Source organism: Oncorhynchus clarkii, chromosome 24 (assembly GCF_045791955.1).
Source record: "Oncorhynchus clarkii lewisi isolate Uvic-CL-2024 chromosome 24, UVic_Ocla_1.0, whole genome shotgun sequence".
NCBI lineage: Eukaryota > Metazoa > Chordata > Actinopteri > Salmoniformes > Salmonidae > Oncorhynchus > Oncorhynchus clarkii.
In genome coordinates this window covers 8084088-8105003 of record NC_092170.1, presented here as the reverse complement: position 1 = coordinate 8105003, position 20916 = coordinate 8084088, and the positions used below count along the sequence as shown (strand labels likewise).

Sequence of the window (20916 nt, the reverse complement as noted above, 5' to 3'; positions counted from 1 at the left end):
CTTTAGAAGTTTATTACAATCTCAAAGTTTCCCTATGAAAATGTCATAGGCTAAAGGAATGTAAATCGATTATGAACTGTCTATTGTGGCCCTAGCTTCTCAATTGTCCGTTCGTCATAGGGTTCACCAAAAGGGTTACTTTTCTATCAGACAAGGAATAGTTTGAGTGGTTGCGGTGCGGCTTGGACAGCCATCGCCAGGTTAGATAGAACCGTCTGAATGAGACTCACATCCTTGTGTTTCCTGTCCCAATCCAAGCAACACTGACAATTTCTCCCGAGCTGGAAATAGATTAAAATTCTTATATTATGGTAAATGGTTTTCAGACTTAACCGTGTCTGGCAGTTTTAAGTATTACATGCCGTTTGAATATTGCACAAATGCACTTGTTCATGTGCGGTAAAATGGCGAATGTCGTTGAATCTATAGAGCGAAAGTCACCATTATGAAACGTATGAAGGTTGGTCAAATAGATATAACTGTGAACAATAAATCACAGTTATCTGATATGTTTCAAAGAAATAACACACAAATGTATAGAGGCTGCTGGTGCTTCAGCTGTGTGACTCCTGACTAACCTGAAGCTAATGGTCCACTGTTACGGATACAGGTGTCCTGGGTGTATTTGTTATCTCTCCTTCTGCCCTAGTCACAGGTGGCAGTCATCAGTCGCCAATCTGAAGACACTGCTCCTTTTCCCTTACCCAATCACATCCCCTTTCTCTTGGTTTAAAAGAAACCCAATCAGTTGTCTCTGGAGCTATCGCTCTTTTGTTTTTGAGCCTACATCTCAAATTGTCTGTTATCATCTTAGTATGTATTGCTGTGGTGTATGGCTGTTTGTTTGTTGGTGGGATAAGGGGATACCAAGCCAAGTTGCCCATGGGCATACATTACCCGTAGGAAAACTTTGTCTAAATACCCTAGTTAGAACTGGGCGGACCACCCACTGTGTCTTCCAACACTTTTGACATTAGTAGGCAGATTGCCTTGGTACCTTTGGTACCTTTGTTCAAAGAGTCAGAGGTTGACTCCTATTTTTGTGTTTTGAATTTAAAGCCATAGCATTGAAATGGCCTGAAGCCGTATGGTGCCTATTACTTCAGTGTAAATTAACTGGTAAAGCTCAAAAGGGTTTGTCAGCGCTACCTCTTGAAGACAGTTTGAATTATGAAGTGGTCAAAGCTACTGTTCTTTGCGCCTATGAGCTTGTTCCTGAGGCATACCGACAGATTTAGGTCTCATAGAAAGTATTCTACTCAGACTTATGTGGAATTTACTAGAGACCAGGGAAATGTGTTTGATAAATGGCATACGGCTAGCATGGTAACTGATTTCAACTCTCTCCGGGAGTTAATCTTGTTGGAAGAGTTTAAAAATTGCTTACCCGAACGCATTGTAGTTTACCTAAACGAACAGAAAGTATCCTCCCTGTCAGAAGCGTCTGTGTTGGCAGACGAGTTTGTGTTGACGCACAAGAGTGTTTGCGGCTCATACTGAGAGTAGAGCCACTGAATTACCTACTTGTAGCCTTACTCGGTCAGCAGTACATCAAGCACGCCAGAAAAATGAGCGTCCCTGTTTCTATTGTCATAAGATGGGACATGTGATTAATGATTGCTTCCTGCTAAAACGCAAACAAGGGATGCCTCTTCGTGCCAAGCTGCCAACAGGTGTTGGGCTAATTCGTATGGTTGTGAGGTCTGAAACGAAACGGGTGCCTTAGGGTAAATGTATTTTGAAAGTCTCAGTCCCCGTTATGAGCCGTTCGTTTTTGAGGGGTGTGTTCCCTAACGAATGACGAAGCGTCTCAGTGTCCGGTTAAAATCCTTAGAGATACTGGTGCGGCGCAGTCATTTATATTGTCTGAGTGTTGCCCTTCCCTTCTCCGACAATACCTACTGTGGTTTCAGTGTGTTAGTTCAGGGTAATGAAATGGGTTTTGTCCCAGTGCCATTGCACTTTGTGAGTGTACACTCTGAGTTAATCAGTGGAATATTCAGAGTGGGGGTACATCCTATGTTGCCAGTAAAAAGTGTGACCTTTATAATGGGTAACGATATTGCTGGAGGAAAGGTAGTACCCGTATTGGAAGTATTGGATAAAAGTGACCGCTCTCTCTCCAATGAGCTGGCACAGAATTATCCACGTGTTCCCCGCTTGTGATGTCACTCGTGCTCAGGCACGACAAGTGGGTGACGTGATAGATTTGTCAAACACTGTTCTGTTCAAAGATTTTGATCAAGAGGATGGGTTGTGTGCTACCTCTGGGAAGCTGATCCCCTCTGACAAACAGCACAGGGAAGAATCGAAGGATATTGAACTTATTGCTGATGCAATACAGTTACCAGTCACTCGTGAGCAGCTGATTGCTAACCAAAAGGTTGACAACAGACTTGCTAAATGTTTTTCTAGGGTTGTCTCATGGGAAGAGGTGCAGAAGAAATTGGTTTACTTCATTGATGGTAATCTCCTCATGCGTAAATGGACATCCCATGTTGACGCGGGCGGAGATTGGAATGCTGTTTACCAAATAGTGATTCCTACAGCCTTTCGACAAAATGTGTTATGCCTTGCTCATGATCACCAGTCATTTTGGAATCACCAAGACTTATGATCGAGTCCTTCGACATTTCTTTTGGCCAGGTTTAAAACAAGATGTGGCTCAGTTCTGTCGGACATGCCACACATGTCAGATAACAGGAAAACCAAATCAGGTTATTCCTCCTGCTCCTCTTTGTCCAATACCTGTCATAGGTGAACCATTTGAACATGTGGTGGTTGATTGTGTTGGACCGTTACCGAAGACAAAATCGGGTAACCAGTTTTTGTTAACAGTTATGTGTATGGCAACAAGATACCCCGAGGCCATTCCTCTGCTAAGGGTTACAGCTCCGGTAGTGAGTAAAGCCTTAATGAAATTCTTCACAACATTTGGTTTACCTAAGGTGGTACACACTGATCAGGGTACCAATTTCCTATCAAAACTCTTCAAGCAGGTGTTATAATCCTTGTCAATTACGCACTGTGTCAAGTGCATATCACCCAGAGTCTCAGGGTGCGCTTGAACGTTGGCATCAGACACTGAAGTCTCTGCTACGTAAATATTGTTTGGAATCTGAGAAAGATTGGGATGAGGGAGTTCCTCTAATTTTGTTTGCTGCTCGTGAAACTGTACTGGAGTCCCTAGGGTTCAACCCGGCTGAACTAGTGGTTAGTCACACAGTGAGAGGACCAATGAAAGTCCTTAAAGAACAGTTTTTGTCCCAAGAGTTGTGTGCTAGAGATGAGAATGTGTTGGACTACGTTAGTCACTTTCGTGAGCGCCTACACCAAGCATGTGCTCTCGCAAAGGAAGCTCTGTCTTCCTCACAGAGGAGTATGAAAAGATACTATGATAAACAGGCTGTTTCTCGTCCACTACAGCCGGGTGACCAAGTTCTGGTGTTATTGCATGTTCCAGGGTCTTCACTGTCAGATTGTTTCTCTGGTCCTTATATAATTGAAAATAAATTAAGTGAAACTGATTATGTGCTTCAAACTCCTGATAGAAAACGCCAATCTCGTGTGTGCCACATTAACCTGTTGCGACGACCAAACCCGGATCCGGGATTCTATTTATAGACCTAAGCTCATTACCATAACGCAACGTTAACTATTCATGAAAATCGCAAATGAAATGAAATAAATATGCTATCTCTCAAGCTTAGCCTTTTGTTAACAACACTGTCATCTCAGATTTTCAAAATATGCTTTTCAACCATAGGAAAACAATCATTTGTGTAACAGTAGCTAGCTAGCGTAGCATTTAGCGTTAGCATTAGCGTTAGCATTTAGCAGGCAACTATCACAAAAACAAGTAAAGCCTTCAAATAAAATAACTTACCTTTGAAGATCTTCTGATGTTTTCAATGAGGAGACTCTCAGTTAGATAGCAGATGCTCAGTTTTTCCAAAAAGATTCTTTGTGTATTAGAAATAGCTCCGTTTTGTACATCACATTTGGCTACCAAAAAAAAAAAAAAAAAAAAAAAAATTCAGCCCTCAAAACGCGAACTTTTTTCCAAATTAACTCCATAATATCGACTGAAACATGGCAAACGTGGTTTAGAATCAATCCTCAAGGTGTTTTTCCACATATCTCTTCGATGATATATCCTTCGTGGAAGCCTGGTTTCTCCTTGCTCTCAAATGGAAAAATAATTGGACCTGGCTTTGCGCTCCAATTTCGACGCAGGGACACCAGGCGGACACTTGGAAAATGTAGTCTCTTATGGTCAATCTTCCAATGATATGCCTACAAATACGTCACAATGCTGCAAACACCTTGGGGAAACGACAGAAAGTGTAGGCTCATTCCTTGCACAATCACAGCCATATAAGGAGACAATGGAAAACAGAGCTTCAGAGATTCTGCTCATTTCCTGGTTGACGTATCATCTTGGTTTCGCCTGTAGAATGAGTTCTGGGGCACTTACAGACAATATCTTTGCAGATTCTGAAACTTCAGAGTGTTTTCTTTCCAAAACGGTCAATAATATGCATAGTCGAGTTTTTTATCCAAAAATGAAATAGCGCCCCTAGAGATCCAAGAGGTTAACATGTTGAAAGCATACCACACCTGAGCCATCACCCAGTTAGTTCAAAAACAGCAGCAGGTACTGCTGTCTCCTCTGCTTCTGCTGCTATGATAGTGGGCTGTCATATTAATGATGTTGATGGAGATGGATTAGAGTTGTGCAATACTCAGCAGCAGTGCGTTAGATTGCCCAACTCAGGAATGCTGCTGTCTCTCTCTCTCTCTCCCTCTCTGGTTCATTTAACAGACGGACAGGCCGACAATATTGTGAGGCTACTACACAGTTTTCCATGTCTCTTTAATTACGTTCCTACTCGCACAAATGTGTTGGACTGTATCGACACTGTTGTTGCTGCTACTTATGTAACTAAGTTAGACCTCTTAAAAGGTTACTGGCTTGTTCCGTTAACCTCACGAGCTTCTGATATTTCTGCCTTTGTAAACCCAGACAACTTCCTGCAATACTCTGTCATGGCTTTTGGGATGCGGTATGCACCAGCCACTTTCCAACGACTGGTTAACTCCGTATTAGCTGGTGTTCCCAATTGTAGTGCCTACCTTGATGATCTAGTGATTTATTCGTCTGAGTGGTCAGATCATGTTAACTCTCTAGGGGTAGTATGTGAGCGTTTAGCAGCTGCTTCTCTAACCCTGAACTTGGCAAAATGCGAGTTTGGGAAGGCCTGGTTACCTACCTCGGCAAAGAGGTCGGCCATCGACAGGTGCGCCCTGTTGATGGCAAGGTCTTGGCTATAACTGCATTCCCCACACCTACCACCAGACAAAAGCTACGCTGCTTTTTAGGGATGGTTGGCTACTGCCGTAGTTTCTGTAAATATTTCTCTGCGGTAACTGCTCCATTGACCGATTTGCTCAGTCCGGCTAGATCATTTGAGTGGTCCCCTGATTGTCAGGTAGCTTTTGATACTGCTAAAGCACTCTTATGTAATACCCCTGTACTTGCTGCTCTGGATTTTGAACGACCGTTCAAACTTGAGGTAGATGCTAGAGCCAGAGGTGCTGGTGCTGTTCTACTGCAGCAGGACAAGAGTGGAGTGGATCATCCTGTTTGTTATTTTTCTCGAAAGTTTAACAAATGTCAGGCTAACTATGCAACCATCGAACAAGAAGCTCTAGCTTTGTTGTTAGCTCTGCAATACTTTGAAGTATATATTGGTTCCAGTGCCCTACCAGTGATAGTATATACTGATCATAACCCCTTAGTGTTTCTCCACCGGATGTACAACCAGAACCAGCGCCTTATGCGTTGGGCGCTTATTGTACAGAATTATAATTTGGAGATCCACCACAAAAAGGGTTCTGAAAATGTATTGGCAGATGCTTTGTCTCGTGTTTAAAAATGTATGATTTTTGTATGTCTCGTTAGGCTGCCTTTGCTTGTTGAACTTGTTAGTATTCGTTGTAAATGCTTTGGTCGCAATCCTTATCGGGTTGCTCTTTTAAGGGTGGGAGTGTTACGGATACAGGTATCCTGTGTGTTTGTTTTCTCTCCTTCTGCCCTAGTCACAGGTGGCAGTTACCAAACTGAAGTCGCACCTGCTCATTTTCCATTTCCCCTGGTTTAAAAGAAACACAATCAGTTGTCGCTGGAGCTATCGCTCTTTTGTTTTTGAGCCTACATCTCATATTGTCCGTTATCATGTGAGTAGGTATTGCTGTGGTGTATGGCTGTTTGTTTGTTGGTGGGAAAAGGGGATACCAAGCCAAGTCGCCCATGGGCATACATTACCCATAGGAAAACTTTGTCTAAATACCCTAGTTAGAACTGGGCGGACCACCCACTGTATCTTATTGGTTAGTTAGCTAGCTGTTCTTTACCCAGTAAGACTGGCTTAGGGTTTTTTGGATGACTGATCCGTTCAGCTCAGACCCTTTTTTCCCACACCCCATAACCGTGTGTTTGACAATAAACCTAAAGTGTTTGACGGTAGGTTTAGGTTGTCTGTGGATTTCTTTTAGTTCTCACAGTTCCTTTTCACTTTTGTGATTTGCATAAGATGTGTTACGGGTCTCGTTTCCCTCCCCCCCAGACTGCTGGGAGTAAGGGGTTCGTAACATCCACTAACCTACATTTAATAAAGAAACAAACTAAGGCCTATGTGTTTAGTAAGTTCAATGCTGTGCAAGCTCTGTTTTCATTGGCATAAGGATTAGTTCAACAAAGCTCACCAAATAATCTCAATAGACTGTATCCTAGTGTTTTTCCTGTGGCTTTGTACATATCAGAATCACTAGTTCATGATGGTACAGTATAGAGTCTAATGGGTTAAGATTAAGAAGACCGCGTCTAGGTTCCTTTGTCCTGGATTTACTTGTGTTGTGTTATGCGTTGAATTGTTAGTCGTAGTACTTATACTCCCAGTGTTTCATAGTCAAAGTGACTGTTTTGCTAACCGCTAGCTAGTTTCCGATTCTCCTGAACACACTGTCTTGTGTCTGAGTGACCGCTTTCTCGCTACGTTAGGTCCATCAGCTTTAGCTCATGGTTAAACCGCTAGACATCCAGAAATACTCACTGGGAAGTTCCTGTAATGTTAGAGCTCCTTGTTAGAGCACTTGTACTTAATCACGCTTTGAGACCTGTTATGCTTGTTCTATGGAAAAGTCTGGTCTATTATTCATTCATTATAGAGGGTGACCTACATGTGCCCCAATTACCAGGGTACAATGGCACAGACCAACAGCACTCTGGTGTGAGTTAGGACGTCATGATAACTTATACACAAAGGTGGCGCCAAGATCGTGGTAGTTGCTCACAATGACTTTGTGAAATTAGTTAAGTTGGGATCCATCATTCATCAATGTTTTCAATTAGTTTCAGTTACCCACTGTATTATGGTATAAGGGCACACTCTCATGCAAACTATAGCTGAGTATACCCAGGGAAAGACATCCAACGTATATACCCCCATTGACAATGGAAATCTCTGAAACAAAAGTAAACAAAAGACCTACAGACCAAAATCAGTTGAACGGAAATGACATTTGTAGGAGTGAGAAAAAAGTGTGGGCTAAGCACATTTATGGGAGTGAAGGGTGAATGCATTGTGCGGGGGTGCTGGGCGCGACAACCAAAGTGGTGGGCTTTGTGTGGTGGGGCTTCGATAAACCTAGTTGGCAGCTGATCAAACACCACGCTTTGTTGCACAATGTGTTCCAGGTTAGCACAGGCTCCCCTAGTTCTCCCTGCTGCTCCCACTGGAATCTATAGGCTGTGTGGGCAACAATGTCAAGCCCTCACAAACCACTGGCTAGCATAACGTCCAATATGGCACAGGTTTAGACAGGGCACAATTCCAAGAGTCATCCAGCCAGGCAGGCCTCTGGGCTCGACTGACCAGGTAGGAGGACACAGGAAAAAACAAACACCCTTCGGATGAGTTATATTATACAGGCTGAGGCTTGTACGCCAAAGCAAACTGCTGGAAGACGTTGAACCTGATGAATGTTGTCAGTACGCCTACAACCTTCAAAAGACTAGCGCAGGTATGATTATATCATCAGTGTGGTCACTGAGCCATGAAGGAAGAGTTGTCAACACAGTCTAAGTACAGAAAATGAATATACCCAGGCAAATAATGTACAAATGTAAACTCACCAGGGTGAGCATTAATAGAAAGACCTGTGCATGATTAACTTCAAAGTCAACCCAATATCAAGCATGTTAAGTCCAGTTTGTCTCAGGGTCAGGTATAGATCACAACTACATTATCTTGTAGTTGACATTGCAGTGTTAAGATTCCTCCCTCGCATATGCAAACAATCTGAGATAAGCATCTGAAATTGACAGTAGGCACAAACCACATTCTTCAGTGTCAGTGTTAATTTTTTCCTGGGAAGAAACCAGATCCACATAAGCTTTAAATCTGTGAAAATGAAAATAACCCCAACAGCGCAGGCTGTAAAATCCCGCCGTCATAATATTAGTGCTGGCGCTGATGTATGCAAGTGTCATTAGACATTTCTGTGGATGAATTGAAGTCTACTTGCATTATCTTTCCTTACAGCATTACCCTAGCCTATCTCTGCTACTCAGCACCTCTCCACTGCTCCTCCCCGAGGTAGATAAATCAATAATCAGAGGGGAAATTCTTGACATCATTTTACAATGCAAGTATGATGGTTAGGGTGTAATCGCTATAAGCATGCTGTGTAATTCCACAAGAAAACAATTTTTTGGGGGGGGCCTGTAATTGAATGGCGATAGGAAAATGACACCTTGATACAACACATAGTGGAATTACACCATGCTGTGCCCTGGATACACTAGAATTATGTTGAATTATTAACATGCCCTGTCCTTTACTTTTCCGTGCCCTAGTCATTAGGGCGTATTCCCAGGGATAAATGTACCTAGAACACACGGTCATACTTGCAAACTGACGAGAACGATTTACATTATTGGTCCCTCGTCACCATGACTGTGTCATTTGTATCTGTCCTTTTGTGGGTACTTACGGGAGCCGTAACGCTAACCACTTTTTATTATGGCTTGCTGACTACGTGTTTTGTGACCCTGTATATCAATAGGAGTGTTCCCGTTGAACTGTATTCGACAAGGTCACCATAAGAGTGGCCCGTCCTTCCTTTCACTACAAAGACTAGCCTGGTATCTTTCGGGGCCTACTTCAGTAGTGAACTACTGTTCACTACTGAATATTATGCTACCGGTGATTGGTTTAGTTTCCAGAATTGGGACTAATTGAACCAATCATGACACGTGGATAAGACAGGGCTGTCCCTCGTGTCCATCTGTATTTCTTTTCAAGAAGTAGGAACTTGGAATGGGGCTGTGTTGAGTGCTGTGTTGTCAATAGAAAAGTACACTTTCGTATCAGGTATGTACAGTGGGGCAAAAAAGTATTTAGTCAGCCACCAATTGTGCAAGTTCTCCAACTTAAAAAGATGAGAGAGGCCTGTAACTTTCATCATAGGTACACTTCAACTATGACAGACAAAATGAGGGAAAAAAATCCAGAAAATCACATTGTAGGATTTTTAATTAATTAATTTGCAAATTATGGTGGAAAATAAGTATTTGGTCACCTACAAACAAGCATGATTTCTGACTCTCACATACCTGTAACTTCTTCTTTAAGAGGCTCCTCTGTCCTCCACTCGTTACCTGTAATAATGTTTGAATTTGTTATCAGTATAAAAGACACCTGTCCACAAACTCAAACAGTCACACTCCAAACTCCACTATGGCCAAGACCAAAGAGCTGTCAAAGGACACCAGAAACAAAATTGTAGACCTACACCAGGCTGGGAAGACTGAATCTGCAATAGGTAAGCAGCTTGGTTTGAAGAAATCAACTGTGGGAGCAATTATTAGGAAATGGAAGACATACAAGACCACTGATAATCTCCCTCGATCTGGGGCTCCACGCAAGATCTCACCCCGTGGTGTCAAAATGATCACAAGAATGGTGAGCAAAAATCCCAGAACCACACGGGGGGACCTAGTGAATGACCTGCAGAGAGTTTGGACCAAAGTAACAAAGCCTACCATCAGTAACACACTACGTCGCCAGGGACTCAAATCCTGCAGTGCAAGACGTGTCCCCCTGCTTAAGCCAGTACATGTCCAGGACCGTCTGAAGTTTGCTAGAGAGCATTTGGATGACCCAGAAGAAGATTGGGAGAATGTCATATGGTCAGATGAAACCAAAATATAACTTTTTGGTAAAAACTCAACTCGTCGTGTTTGGAGGACAAAGAATGCTGAGTTGCATCCAAAGAACACCATACCTACTGTGAAGCATGGGGGTGGAAACATCATGCTTTGGGGCTGTTTTTCTGCAAAGGGACCAGGATGACTGATCCGTGTAAAGGAAAGAATGAATGGGGCCATGTATCGTGAGATTTTGAGTGAAAACCTCCTTCCACCAGCAAGGGCATTGAAGATGAAACGTGGCTGGGTCTTTCAGCATGACAATGATCCCAAACACACCGCCCGGGCAACGAAGGAGTGGCTTCGTAAGAAGCATTTCAAGGTCCTGGAGTGGCCTAGCCAGTCTCCAGATCTCAACCCCATAGAAAATCTTTGGAGGGAGTTGATAGCGTGTTGCCCAACAACAGCCCCAAAATATCACTGCTCTAGAGGAGATCTGCATGGAGGAATGGGCCAAAATACCAGCAACAGTGTGTGAAAACCTTGTGAAGATCTACAGAAAACGTTTGACCTCTGTCATTGCCAACAAAGGGTATATAACAAAGTATTGAGATAAACTTTTGTTATTGACCAAATACTTATTTTTCACCATAATTTGCAAATAAATTCATTAAAAATCCTACAATGTGATTTTCTGGATTTTTTTTCTCATTTTGTCTGTCATAGTTGAAGTGTACCTATGATGACAATTACAGGCCTCTCTCATCTTTTTACGTGGGAGAACTTGCACAATTGGTGGCTGACTAAATACTTTTTTGCCCCACTGTAATTATATTCTTGTGTAAAGCATACACTATGAGTAAAAACATAAGAAATTGAGAAAGACCGGAATGACCTAAGAAATAATGGCTTGAAAACAACATGAAAACAAGCAGAGAGGTGAGGAGTATTGGAAGTTCAACGTTTGATTACTTACCAGAAACAATAGGCAGCAGAAAGTTGATATAGAGTAACTTGAGAATTTAATGGATCTGACAATTCACTCCAAGTGCATAAACATGAACTCTATGTGAAAAACTGACTGGGTTGGAAAACTCAAACGAAGTGTGCCTTGCCAATTCCAATATCTCACACGCTCTCCTTTCTTCTGTTTCAGGTGGGCAGAGCCTGAGGCCTGAGTTAACAGATCGCCTGCTGCTGCTGTGTGCGTGGCACGGATCGTCAGTGACTCTCTTGGAGGAAGTGTGTGTGTTTGGCCTTTGAGGAGCTCTCATCCAGCACACAGTGGCCGGGTCCTCCCCCTTCACCCCATCATCCTCCCCACCCACCTCTCAACAGCTAGCGACAAACCCCGGACAATAGTCTCTCCAAGATTTATGAGGTCCTTGTGGTGGCCTGGCTCTTTGTCAATAAGAGGGGTTTTATTTCACCACTTTTTTTTCCTCTTGTCTTCTTCCTCTGAAAAAGGTGTGAGACCCAACTGTGAAATGGGAGACGGCTGTTTGACATGTGAAGCCTGCCTGGAGAAAACGTCTGCTTTCAGGCCTGGATATAAGGAATTACTCAACAAGAAGGAAACGTCACTGTACGGAATGTCGTTTTCCCTCTTCCCTTCTCATTAACAACAACATGTCGGATTGTCCTGACCCTGCAAATGCTTAGTGTCAAAATAGCAATGCACCTACAGAATATGAGGACAATGTGCAACATTTCCTTCTGCAATGTGGACTCAAAGATCGACCAGTACTTCCAGCCTACGCTGTACATCATTGTCATCGTCCTGGGCCTGCCCACCAACTGCATGGCTCTGTGGGCGGCTTACTTGCAGGTGAAGCAGAAAAATGAGCTGGGCATCTACTTGATCAACCTCTCCGTGGCTGACCTCCTCTACATCGGCACCCTGCCCCTATGGATCGACTACTTCCTCCAGCACGACGACTGGATTCACGGCCAGAATTCCTGCAAGCTGTTCGGATTCATTTTCTACACCAACATCTACGTCAGCATCGCCTTCCTCTGCTGCATCTCCATCGACCGATACCTGGCCGTGGCCTACCCGCTCAAGTTCGCCAAGGTCCGGAGGGTCAAAACCGCTGTGCTGGTCAGTTCCGTGGTGTGGACCATCGAGATAGTGGCCAACTCTGCACCCCTCTTCCACGACGAGCTCTTCCAGGACCGTTTCAACCACACCTTCTGCTTCGAGAAGTACCCCATGCAAGACTGGGTGGCGGGCATGAACCTTTACCGGACCTTTCTGGGTTTCCTGGTTCCCTGGCTGCTCATGCTGGGTGCGTACCGGGGCATTCTGCGGGCGGTGCGTGGCAATGTGTCCACGGAGTGCCACGAGAAGGCCAAGATCAAGCGCCTGGCGCTGAGCCTAATCCTGATCGTATTGCTGTGCTTCGGGCCATACCACGTGCTCCTGCTGTGTCGCAGCATCCTCTTCCTCCAGAAGCCCTGTGACTGTGGCGCAGAGGAGGACCTGTTTGCAGCCTACCATGTGGCGCTGGCGCTCACCAGCCTGAACTGTGTGGCTGACCCCATCCTCTACTGTTTTGTTAACGAGGGCGCACGCCATGACGTCGGTCACGCGCTCACCACCCTGCTGGGGGTCTTCAAGCGGAACTCGCCTGCGCCAGCTGATGCACTGACAGCTGGCTCTGTCACCTTGGAGACACCACTGTCCACCAAGAAGCAGCTGGGCCTGTACAGCGAGGTCAAGGCCAGCACCTACAAGACAGAGCTGGTGGCCCTCAAAGAGGAGTGTCTTCAGATGACCATACTCGGTGTTAAGAAATGAACAGCCATCCTGATCCGCAATGGGCGGACATGAGAAAACACAAGACTATGTGGAAGTGGGGGATGATTCCGTTTATGTAGAATAGAACGTGGGGGAGATTTTAGAATTCTCATGTGAAATGTTTTATCAGTTTTGGGGATGACACCTCATTATGTACCTCAAATGGTAAACTGCGATTGAAATGTGTTTGATACAGATGAAAATAATCCTATCAAGATTGACCACGAGTACATTGTGACGACAGTAAGAAAGACCACACTAAGTTCAGTCGCATAGATGTGATGCAACGTGAAACTAAGGATGTTTGCCATCAAACTGTGTCTTTCGCCACCTCGTCATCTATTGTAGGTATGTGTTCTGGGTGGGACAGAGTTATCTAACAATGGATTTGACATGTTTACATTTCTCTTTCAATGAGCCTCCAGATGCATTGTAACTGCTCCAAAAATCCTAAATGTGTTCTGTCAGCCGGAGAGTGAAGCACAATGCTACGTGTTTGTGTTCGACAATTTCACTGGGAAATAAATTAAGTCTATCATCGTTTCTAACTGTGTTGTGTCTGCTGTAACGGTACATTGAACAAATATCATGTCAGGAAACCGAAGTCGGGGGTTCAACTGTATGGTTGAGGTGTTGCTGTAAAAGCATTAGTGTGTTGACCATGGGCCCGATAACAGTGTTGTGTCGCTGTCTTTCTTCAATGTTCATTGTCTTGCAGTTGGTGCCTATTTGAATAGATAGAATAACAAACACTTAAGATTAATGTCCCCATGAACATTTCTTGTGTCTTGTCTGTCATATTTGGAAATCACACATAATGACATTCACACTGCAATACCATTCCCTGATGTGAGGATGATGGGTAATTCCACTGGCTGATGGGACTGTCACATTGTTGCATGCAGAGGGTGGGTGTTCTTGAGATGTCAGGGAGACATAACTCCTCCTAATGGTAACAGTACAGAGCGAGTTAAATAAAGGTGCAATAAAATACAAAGTAAAAGCGCCAGGTCCACGCTACATTGGCATTGCAAGACCTGCATGATGTGTCTATTTAAAGTAAGCAGGGCAAGGCAGCTATCGCCCTCATCACCACTGCTTACCTGCTAATGAGCCAGTGAGATTCCTAATCAGATGTGATCACAGCTCTGCCAGTCAAATGTTTCCCAGATCAGATTGAGGCCATCTGCAGCCTCTCACTCTGCCTCCATGGTTTTAATGGTTTTGCTCAATGACATGGAAAGGATTAAGGTCAATAGTTCAAATACAATGGGTGTCTTTTCTCCGAGAGGCAGGTTATGTTTTCATTGATATTAATGGGTTTAAAGCGAGCATCGTGACCTACTTTGTTAAGTCAATATAGAAATGCGAATGAGTGTTTAAATTAGATTAAGCTATGTTTTAAAATGGATTTTGAATCACCTAATTGTGGAAAGTTCAGGAGGAGGTGTAAGCAAGTGACATACACTAGGTTTGTCTGGAGTCTTTGCAAAATGTTATTTCTAAAGGAGCTCTTGTCACAAAAATACTCCGGGAACGAACGACCAGTAAAATATCCCAGCCTTAGACTATTCCATTCCACTGATGTTTGTTGTTGTTATTGGCGTAGGCCACTTAATCAGATGTAATAATGGCCATGCTGTAACCGAAACAGTCATTTCCTTATTATTACACTTGCGTAATCTTAGCATGACAAGCCCACCCCTTGCTTTAGTGAGCACCGCTGAGAATTGGCCGAACGAATCCCGCTGCATTGCTTTCAAATCATTTTACCACAAACAGGTCTCTCCAATGCGCCCTGCCAACCTACAGATAAAACACAAAATGCAGAAACTTCCACTGCTAATTAAATAATTGGCATCACAAACCCATGTTTATTCCGAATTTAAATCTCATTTGACATTTCCCACAAATCAAATCACTGGCTGGACACTGATACAAAATAAAATACAATCTACAGAGGCATTTCATTTGATTGATATCCTCAGTGGTAAGACGAGGTGTTAGTGTACCCCAGTTGTCCTATATCAATCAGAAATAACTAACACTGTGAATACTGATCTTTGTGTTACTACTGTATTTGGGATTGTCATGCATATGATAATTGGTATACTATATTACTCTCTGAGGAACCCAAGCTTGAAATTACTGTAAGCTTTTACCCAAATGAACCCATTAATTTGTATGGTACAGTAGGACACACTGTCAGAGCAGCCTGGTATCATAGACTAGTCATAACATAGCAAACGAAAATCCTGGCCACTCAAATTAGTATAATATTTTATGTTTGGTATGGTATTAAAGTGTCATAAAACACACATCCTTTAGTGGGGCGCAGGGCCGAAGAATAAAAGTCGGCATAAAATAAATAGAGCCCGCAAACAAAAGGAGGGTGGTTGGTTGACGTGGATGGGTTGCCATATAATGTGAACGTCTAGCAAACCAAAGGTTACATGTTTGAATCTTATCACGGACAACTTGAGTATTTTAGCTAATTAGCAACAACCACTTAGTATATTTTAGCTACTTTGCAACTACTTAGCATGTTAGCTAACCCTAACCTTAACCCTTTAACCTAACTCCTAACCTTAACCCTAACCCCTAGCCTAGCTAACGTTAGCCACCTAGCTAACATTAGTGTTAGCCACCTAGCTAACGTTAGCCACAACAAATGGGAATTCATAACATATAATACGTATTGAAAATTTGTAACATATTGTACGAATTGCAATTCATAACATATCATATGAAATGGATCCACAAATTAATACATACCACACCAAATGTGACATATCATACTCATTTCAGTCCAGGTTGGTCAGAGGTGTGCCTGATAGGATTGTAATCAGGAAAATGTGAAAACAATGTCTGTTTTTGCTTTCCTTCATGATGTCATGCTAAATGGTCCAAGGCCCTTTTAGGGTGTTGTGTCAAAGTCAACACTACATTTAGTGTGTGTTTTCCCCGTGCTGTTGGTCTCAACATGGAATGAAGTCATTTTTCTCTGAAAAAAATATAGTTGGCCCCCATATGAAAATCTGTTTACTGTGTCACAATGATACACAGTGGGTACATTTAAAGCAGTGACGTGTAATATTGTGAATTTTCATGCAGAGCTACAGATAACCTCTTACTGTATGTAATTACTGTCTCATTGTGCTGGCTTTTTCAATTCACACAACCATCATTTTCTTTACCACAGTATGTTGTGATATCCTCTGTAAAACACACGGGTTTGCTTCCCAACACAGCATACTGGCAAAAGATAACAGGCTGTATTTATGGAAACTGGATTGTTTTCACCAGATGTAAAACATTTTAACCTAAGGTTTTGTATTCATATCCATTCCATGAAATCTGATCTCCAGCTAGGATAACTCCTCTTTACATAGTTGAAATGTGGAATCATTTTATGAAAAAATATTTACATATGAAAGAAAATGTATTTTTCTATTTATATGACATGCACTGTATCAGAATGGATCCTTTACCCAGTAATACAAATTGCTTCATTATTTCATTGTGATCTAGTTTGGTGGTTCCTATTAAATTACCTACTGCACTGAATGGGCAAAATGTAATACAATTTTGTGCAAATGTAGAATAGCATTAGCATAGAACTTTGAAGCAATTTAAAATCAGGACAGACACTACACTTTTAGAAAAAAGGTTCTACCTAGAACCTAAAAGGGTTTTGCGCAATGGCGACCCATGGCTATTGGACCTAGGCCTTCAGTGGGGGGATTTTTTTTTTTTTTTACAACATGTACCAAACTCAAAAATCAAGAGAAATTACAGAAACGCAGCATCACGTATCAATGCGCCCAACTGAATCGAACAGGCCTGAGGCTGAGCCGTGCTTCGGACTGCCACTCACACAGAGATGGCATCCGCACGGATAATGCTACCAGCAACAACAACCACACTGCTTACACAACCTGTGGTAGCCTAACGCCATCACTATCCCACCATCACCAAAAGCGACAACAGTGACACATCAAAGGATGTGAGTGTGACAGTCTTGTGATGCTGAACGGACAACGACCGTAACATGCAGCGCTCTCCATGTAGGAGAGCGCACTTTTTTGTAAAGCACATAGGGCGGATGGAAAGACAGCAGTCAAACACAGCGTGATGTTAAAGAAGAAGCAGCACATTCACGTGGACATAATAAGAGAGTAGGGGCCTGTTGCACAAAAGTAGAATTAAGACATCCGGGATAAATGACTCAGCTGAGCTCAATGAAGCCAAAACATGTGCGTCCAGGCTTAATTGGTTGCACAAAGACCAAGCCAGGATGAGCAGACACGGATTCATTAAGCCAGGTGAAACCAATCCTGGATAGGTGCGCGCTCACGGCTCACTCAAATAGACCCCGCCACAGATCACAGATTAACTGATTTACCATGGCAACTAGAGCCGCGTACTTTTCCCTGTCGGAAGCACAAATCCTCATGGAGGCATACGAGGAGGTAAAAGATATAATTAAGAAGAAAGGCAACACCGCCACAGTGATAAAGCAAAGAGAAAAAGCGTGGCAAAGTATTGCAGACCGCCTGAATGCGTAAGTAGTGCACAATTACACACTCACCGCTCCGCTGAAACATCACAATTACAATTCAAATATTTAATTCACATCTCCAAAAATGCAGTTGTACTGTAATTATGAAACGGTTAATTTTTTTTATTGAAATGCACTGCAGATATGAGTGAAATTGTGTAAAGTAACTCCATCACACTGTATAAAGCTATGATAAAATTTTTGATATTTTTACTGAAAACAAGACAAAAATACCAAGTAATTTTTTGCAGTGTGACTCCATTAAGTGTGTGTGTGTGTGTGTGTGTGTGTGTGTGTGTGTGTGTGTAGATTAAACATGAACGGGCCAAAACGGACATGGCAGCAGGTCAAAATCAAATACAAGAACATTCTGCAGAATGGTATGGTCCCTGACTAATATTTAACAAAGCACAAGCATATATTGTACCCAGAAGGTGCCTGCTCACACATTGTCTGTACTGTTTTAGCAGTGAAAAAGAATACCCACAGACAAGGCACGGGTGGTGGGTCACCAAAGGCTGACCTTACCCCAGCAGAGGACATGGCCTTGGAGCTAAATAAAGGCAGACCCGTCTTAGAGGGGATCCCTGGGGGGAAAGAGACGAGCATAGGTTCCTCCCAAGATGCCACCCGCTTCATTCAAGGTATGTCCTTCCATCTCTACATGGGATACAACCACATTCATATTGAATCAATTTGGACTGTCTGACTTTGGTTTACCTATTGCCTTGCAGTGTCTGGCAGCACTGTGTTCCTGTTAGAGCCACCAGCACAAGCACCAGACGATGCTGATCCAGTGAGTACTCCATCAAAGGCATACTGTAGGCCTGGCATGTCTTGTCTACTAGCTTCAATATGAATCCGATTAAATGTGATAGGGTGAAGGCCCCAGTGCAGCAGCAACAGCACATGATGGAGACGATGATGAGGAGGAGACCATCTCTCTGGATTCCAGAAGGCATGAGGTATCATGTTAAGACTGTGAAAGTACTATTTACTCTACAATGGTGAGGAGTCCTCATCAAAATCAAAAAATCTAATTTCTTTTACAGGACCCAGATGCTATACAGTGGGAAAACCAGCCTGGCAACATAGTGCGTATTAATAAAAGGACACCACATCCTGCCAAATTCCAGCTGCGCTAATTGTATTGTGTTCACAGAGCTCACAAGCTATCAGAAAGTTGTATGGCAACCACCTCCGGTGCCAAATAGAACTGGCAGACATAGACATTCAGTACAAGAAGAAAAAGATGGAAAATCTTGCACTGGAGTTCGAAATAAAAAAGAGGACAATTAGGAAACTGGACCTTGAAATAAAAAAACTTGAGAGGGAGGTGAGATATGCCTTCAATGTACACTGTATGCTAACTGTAACACAAATGTATCAATCATTATTTTTCTTTCCTCCCCCAGCTCCAAGAAGATGACACAGCTCAAAATAAAAATTAGGTATATTCTCGTAAAGTCAAGTGAGCCATGACATATGAGCTCTTATTGTGAGCACACAGGACGGTGGCATCTTTCTAAGGTTTTTTTTATTTTCCCAGCAATCAGTACAACCAAGTCATCGTTATAAGGCATCGCCCTCTTTTGCCCACCCCCCCCAGCACCAGGTGTGGCCACTAGCCTATATGAAGGCCCAAAATTGTGTGTTCCTTTCTGCTCTGACAATGGCATGCCCATTCGTGCGAGATGTGGTGGATGAAGAAGCACTTGTGCTGAGGAGAGCCTTCAGGTGAGAAAGGGTCTTCAGGGACCGGTTGGACCCACTGGCCTTCCCTGATGACCATCTATATGAAAGATACAGGTTTTCTGCAGATGGCATCAGGTATCTATGCAGACTACTGGGTCCCAGGATTAAGCACCGCACTGCACGGAGCCATGCACTGAGTGTGGAGCAAATGGTTTGTGTGGCCTTGCGCTTTTTTGCTAGTGGAGCCTTCCTGTACTCAGTGGGGGATGCAGAACAGCTGAACAAGGCCACAATTTGCCGCACAATAAGGAGTGTGTGTCTGGCTATCAAAGCATTAGCAGATGTCTTCATCTCCTTCCCTGGCCACAGAAGACTCTGTGACATCAAAGAGGAGTTCTATAGGATTGCAGGTAAGAGGATCTACAAATTACAGGACAACTGTTAACACATAGTAGGATACTCATTACTTTGTGTGACAGGTTTCCCCAATGTCATTGGTGCAGTGGACTGCACACACATAAGGATAAAAGCCCCCTCAGGTGCCCATGAGGCCGATTTTGTGAATAGGAAATCCTTTCACAGCATTAATGTTCAGGTGAACATAACTTTTTGATATTGTCCATTGACGAACACTCTGCATTGCCAGTGATGTGCATTGATTGGTGTAATATTCCTCATCTTATGATTTCAGATGGTCTGCAATGCTGACTGTGTGATCAGCAATGTTGTGGCAAAATGGCCTGGCTCAGTCCATGACTCCAGAATCTTTCGGGCCTCTGAAATCTATCAGTGCCTATCACAAGGTAAGCCACACAACCCCTATTTATAACCATCATGGCTGTGTCAAGAATATCACTGTGTTTATGAGGTAGTAATGATGAGATTTTGTGTTGACAGGTGAATTCTCTGGTGTGTTGCTGGGAGACAGGGGGTATGGCTGCCAGCCTTTTCTCCTGACACCTTTCACAGACCCCCAGGAAGCACAGCAGGCCTACAACCATGCCCATGCCAGGACCAGGGCCAGAGTTGAAATGACCTTTGGCCTCCTGAAGGCACGCTTTCACTGCCTTCACAAATTAAGGGTCAGCCCTGTTAGGGCATGTGATATTACTGTGGCTTGTGCTGTCCTCCACAATGTGGCCTGCCTGAGGAAGGAGAGGGCCCCCAGAGTGCCACCAGCCATGGACTGGGACAATCCGGCAATCTTCCCTGATGACGACAGTGGTCGGCTGCTGAGGGACCAATATGTGTTGAATTATTTTAGTTAGTATGTGTGCTTTCAATTTTGGTTAAATATGTCCTGCGGTGGCAGAGGAATTTGGGTTTTTTTGGGTTCGTTTTTTGACGAATTTGGCCTCTTATGATGTTTGTGCGGTATACTGTGTGTAATACAAGGCTGCAGGGAGGCTACTGCATCCATTCATTTGTCTGTTCAGTTGATGTGTATGGATTTGTCCTGCATTTATTTTAGTGTGCAGACATGCAGGGTGTGTTATACACATTCAAAGGTCTGTATATGTATAATTTTGTATAATATGCTTAGATTCTGTGCTTTCCATCTTGTAGAGTCACTGTGACTTCAGTTTTGAAAGGAGCTGATGGTTTACCTGCTTTGTTTTGTCCTTATTCAATAAAGGAACATAATGT

The 20916-nt window shown here is 43.2% G+C and overlaps 2 protein-coding genes across 2 annotated transcripts in view; both read left to right on the top strand.

Annotated features, from left to right (window-relative positions):
* Positions 1-13556, top strand: part of LOC139382842 (G-protein coupled receptor 4-like) — a 28231-nt gene extending 14675 nt beyond the window's left edge. The window contains exon 2 of the mRNA XM_071127080.1: positions 11370-13556. Coding sequence (XP_070983181.1) covers positions 11868-13013 — 1146 coding nt within the window. The 5' untranslated portion in view covers positions 11370-11867 and the 3' untranslated portion in view covers positions 13014-13556. The remainder of the gene's footprint in view (positions 1-11369) is intronic.
* A 5433-nt stretch (positions 13557-18989) lies between these two features.
* Positions 18990-20916, top strand: LOC139382950 (putative nuclease HARBI1). Its single transcript, XM_071127224.1, has 3 exons — positions 18990-19679; positions 19961-20072; positions 20167-20916. Exons 1-3 carry the CDS (start codon positions 19611-19613, stop codon positions 20535-20537), a joined length of 552 nt encoding a protein of 183 aa, XP_070983325.1. The 5' UTR covers positions 18990-19610; the 3' UTR covers positions 20538-20916.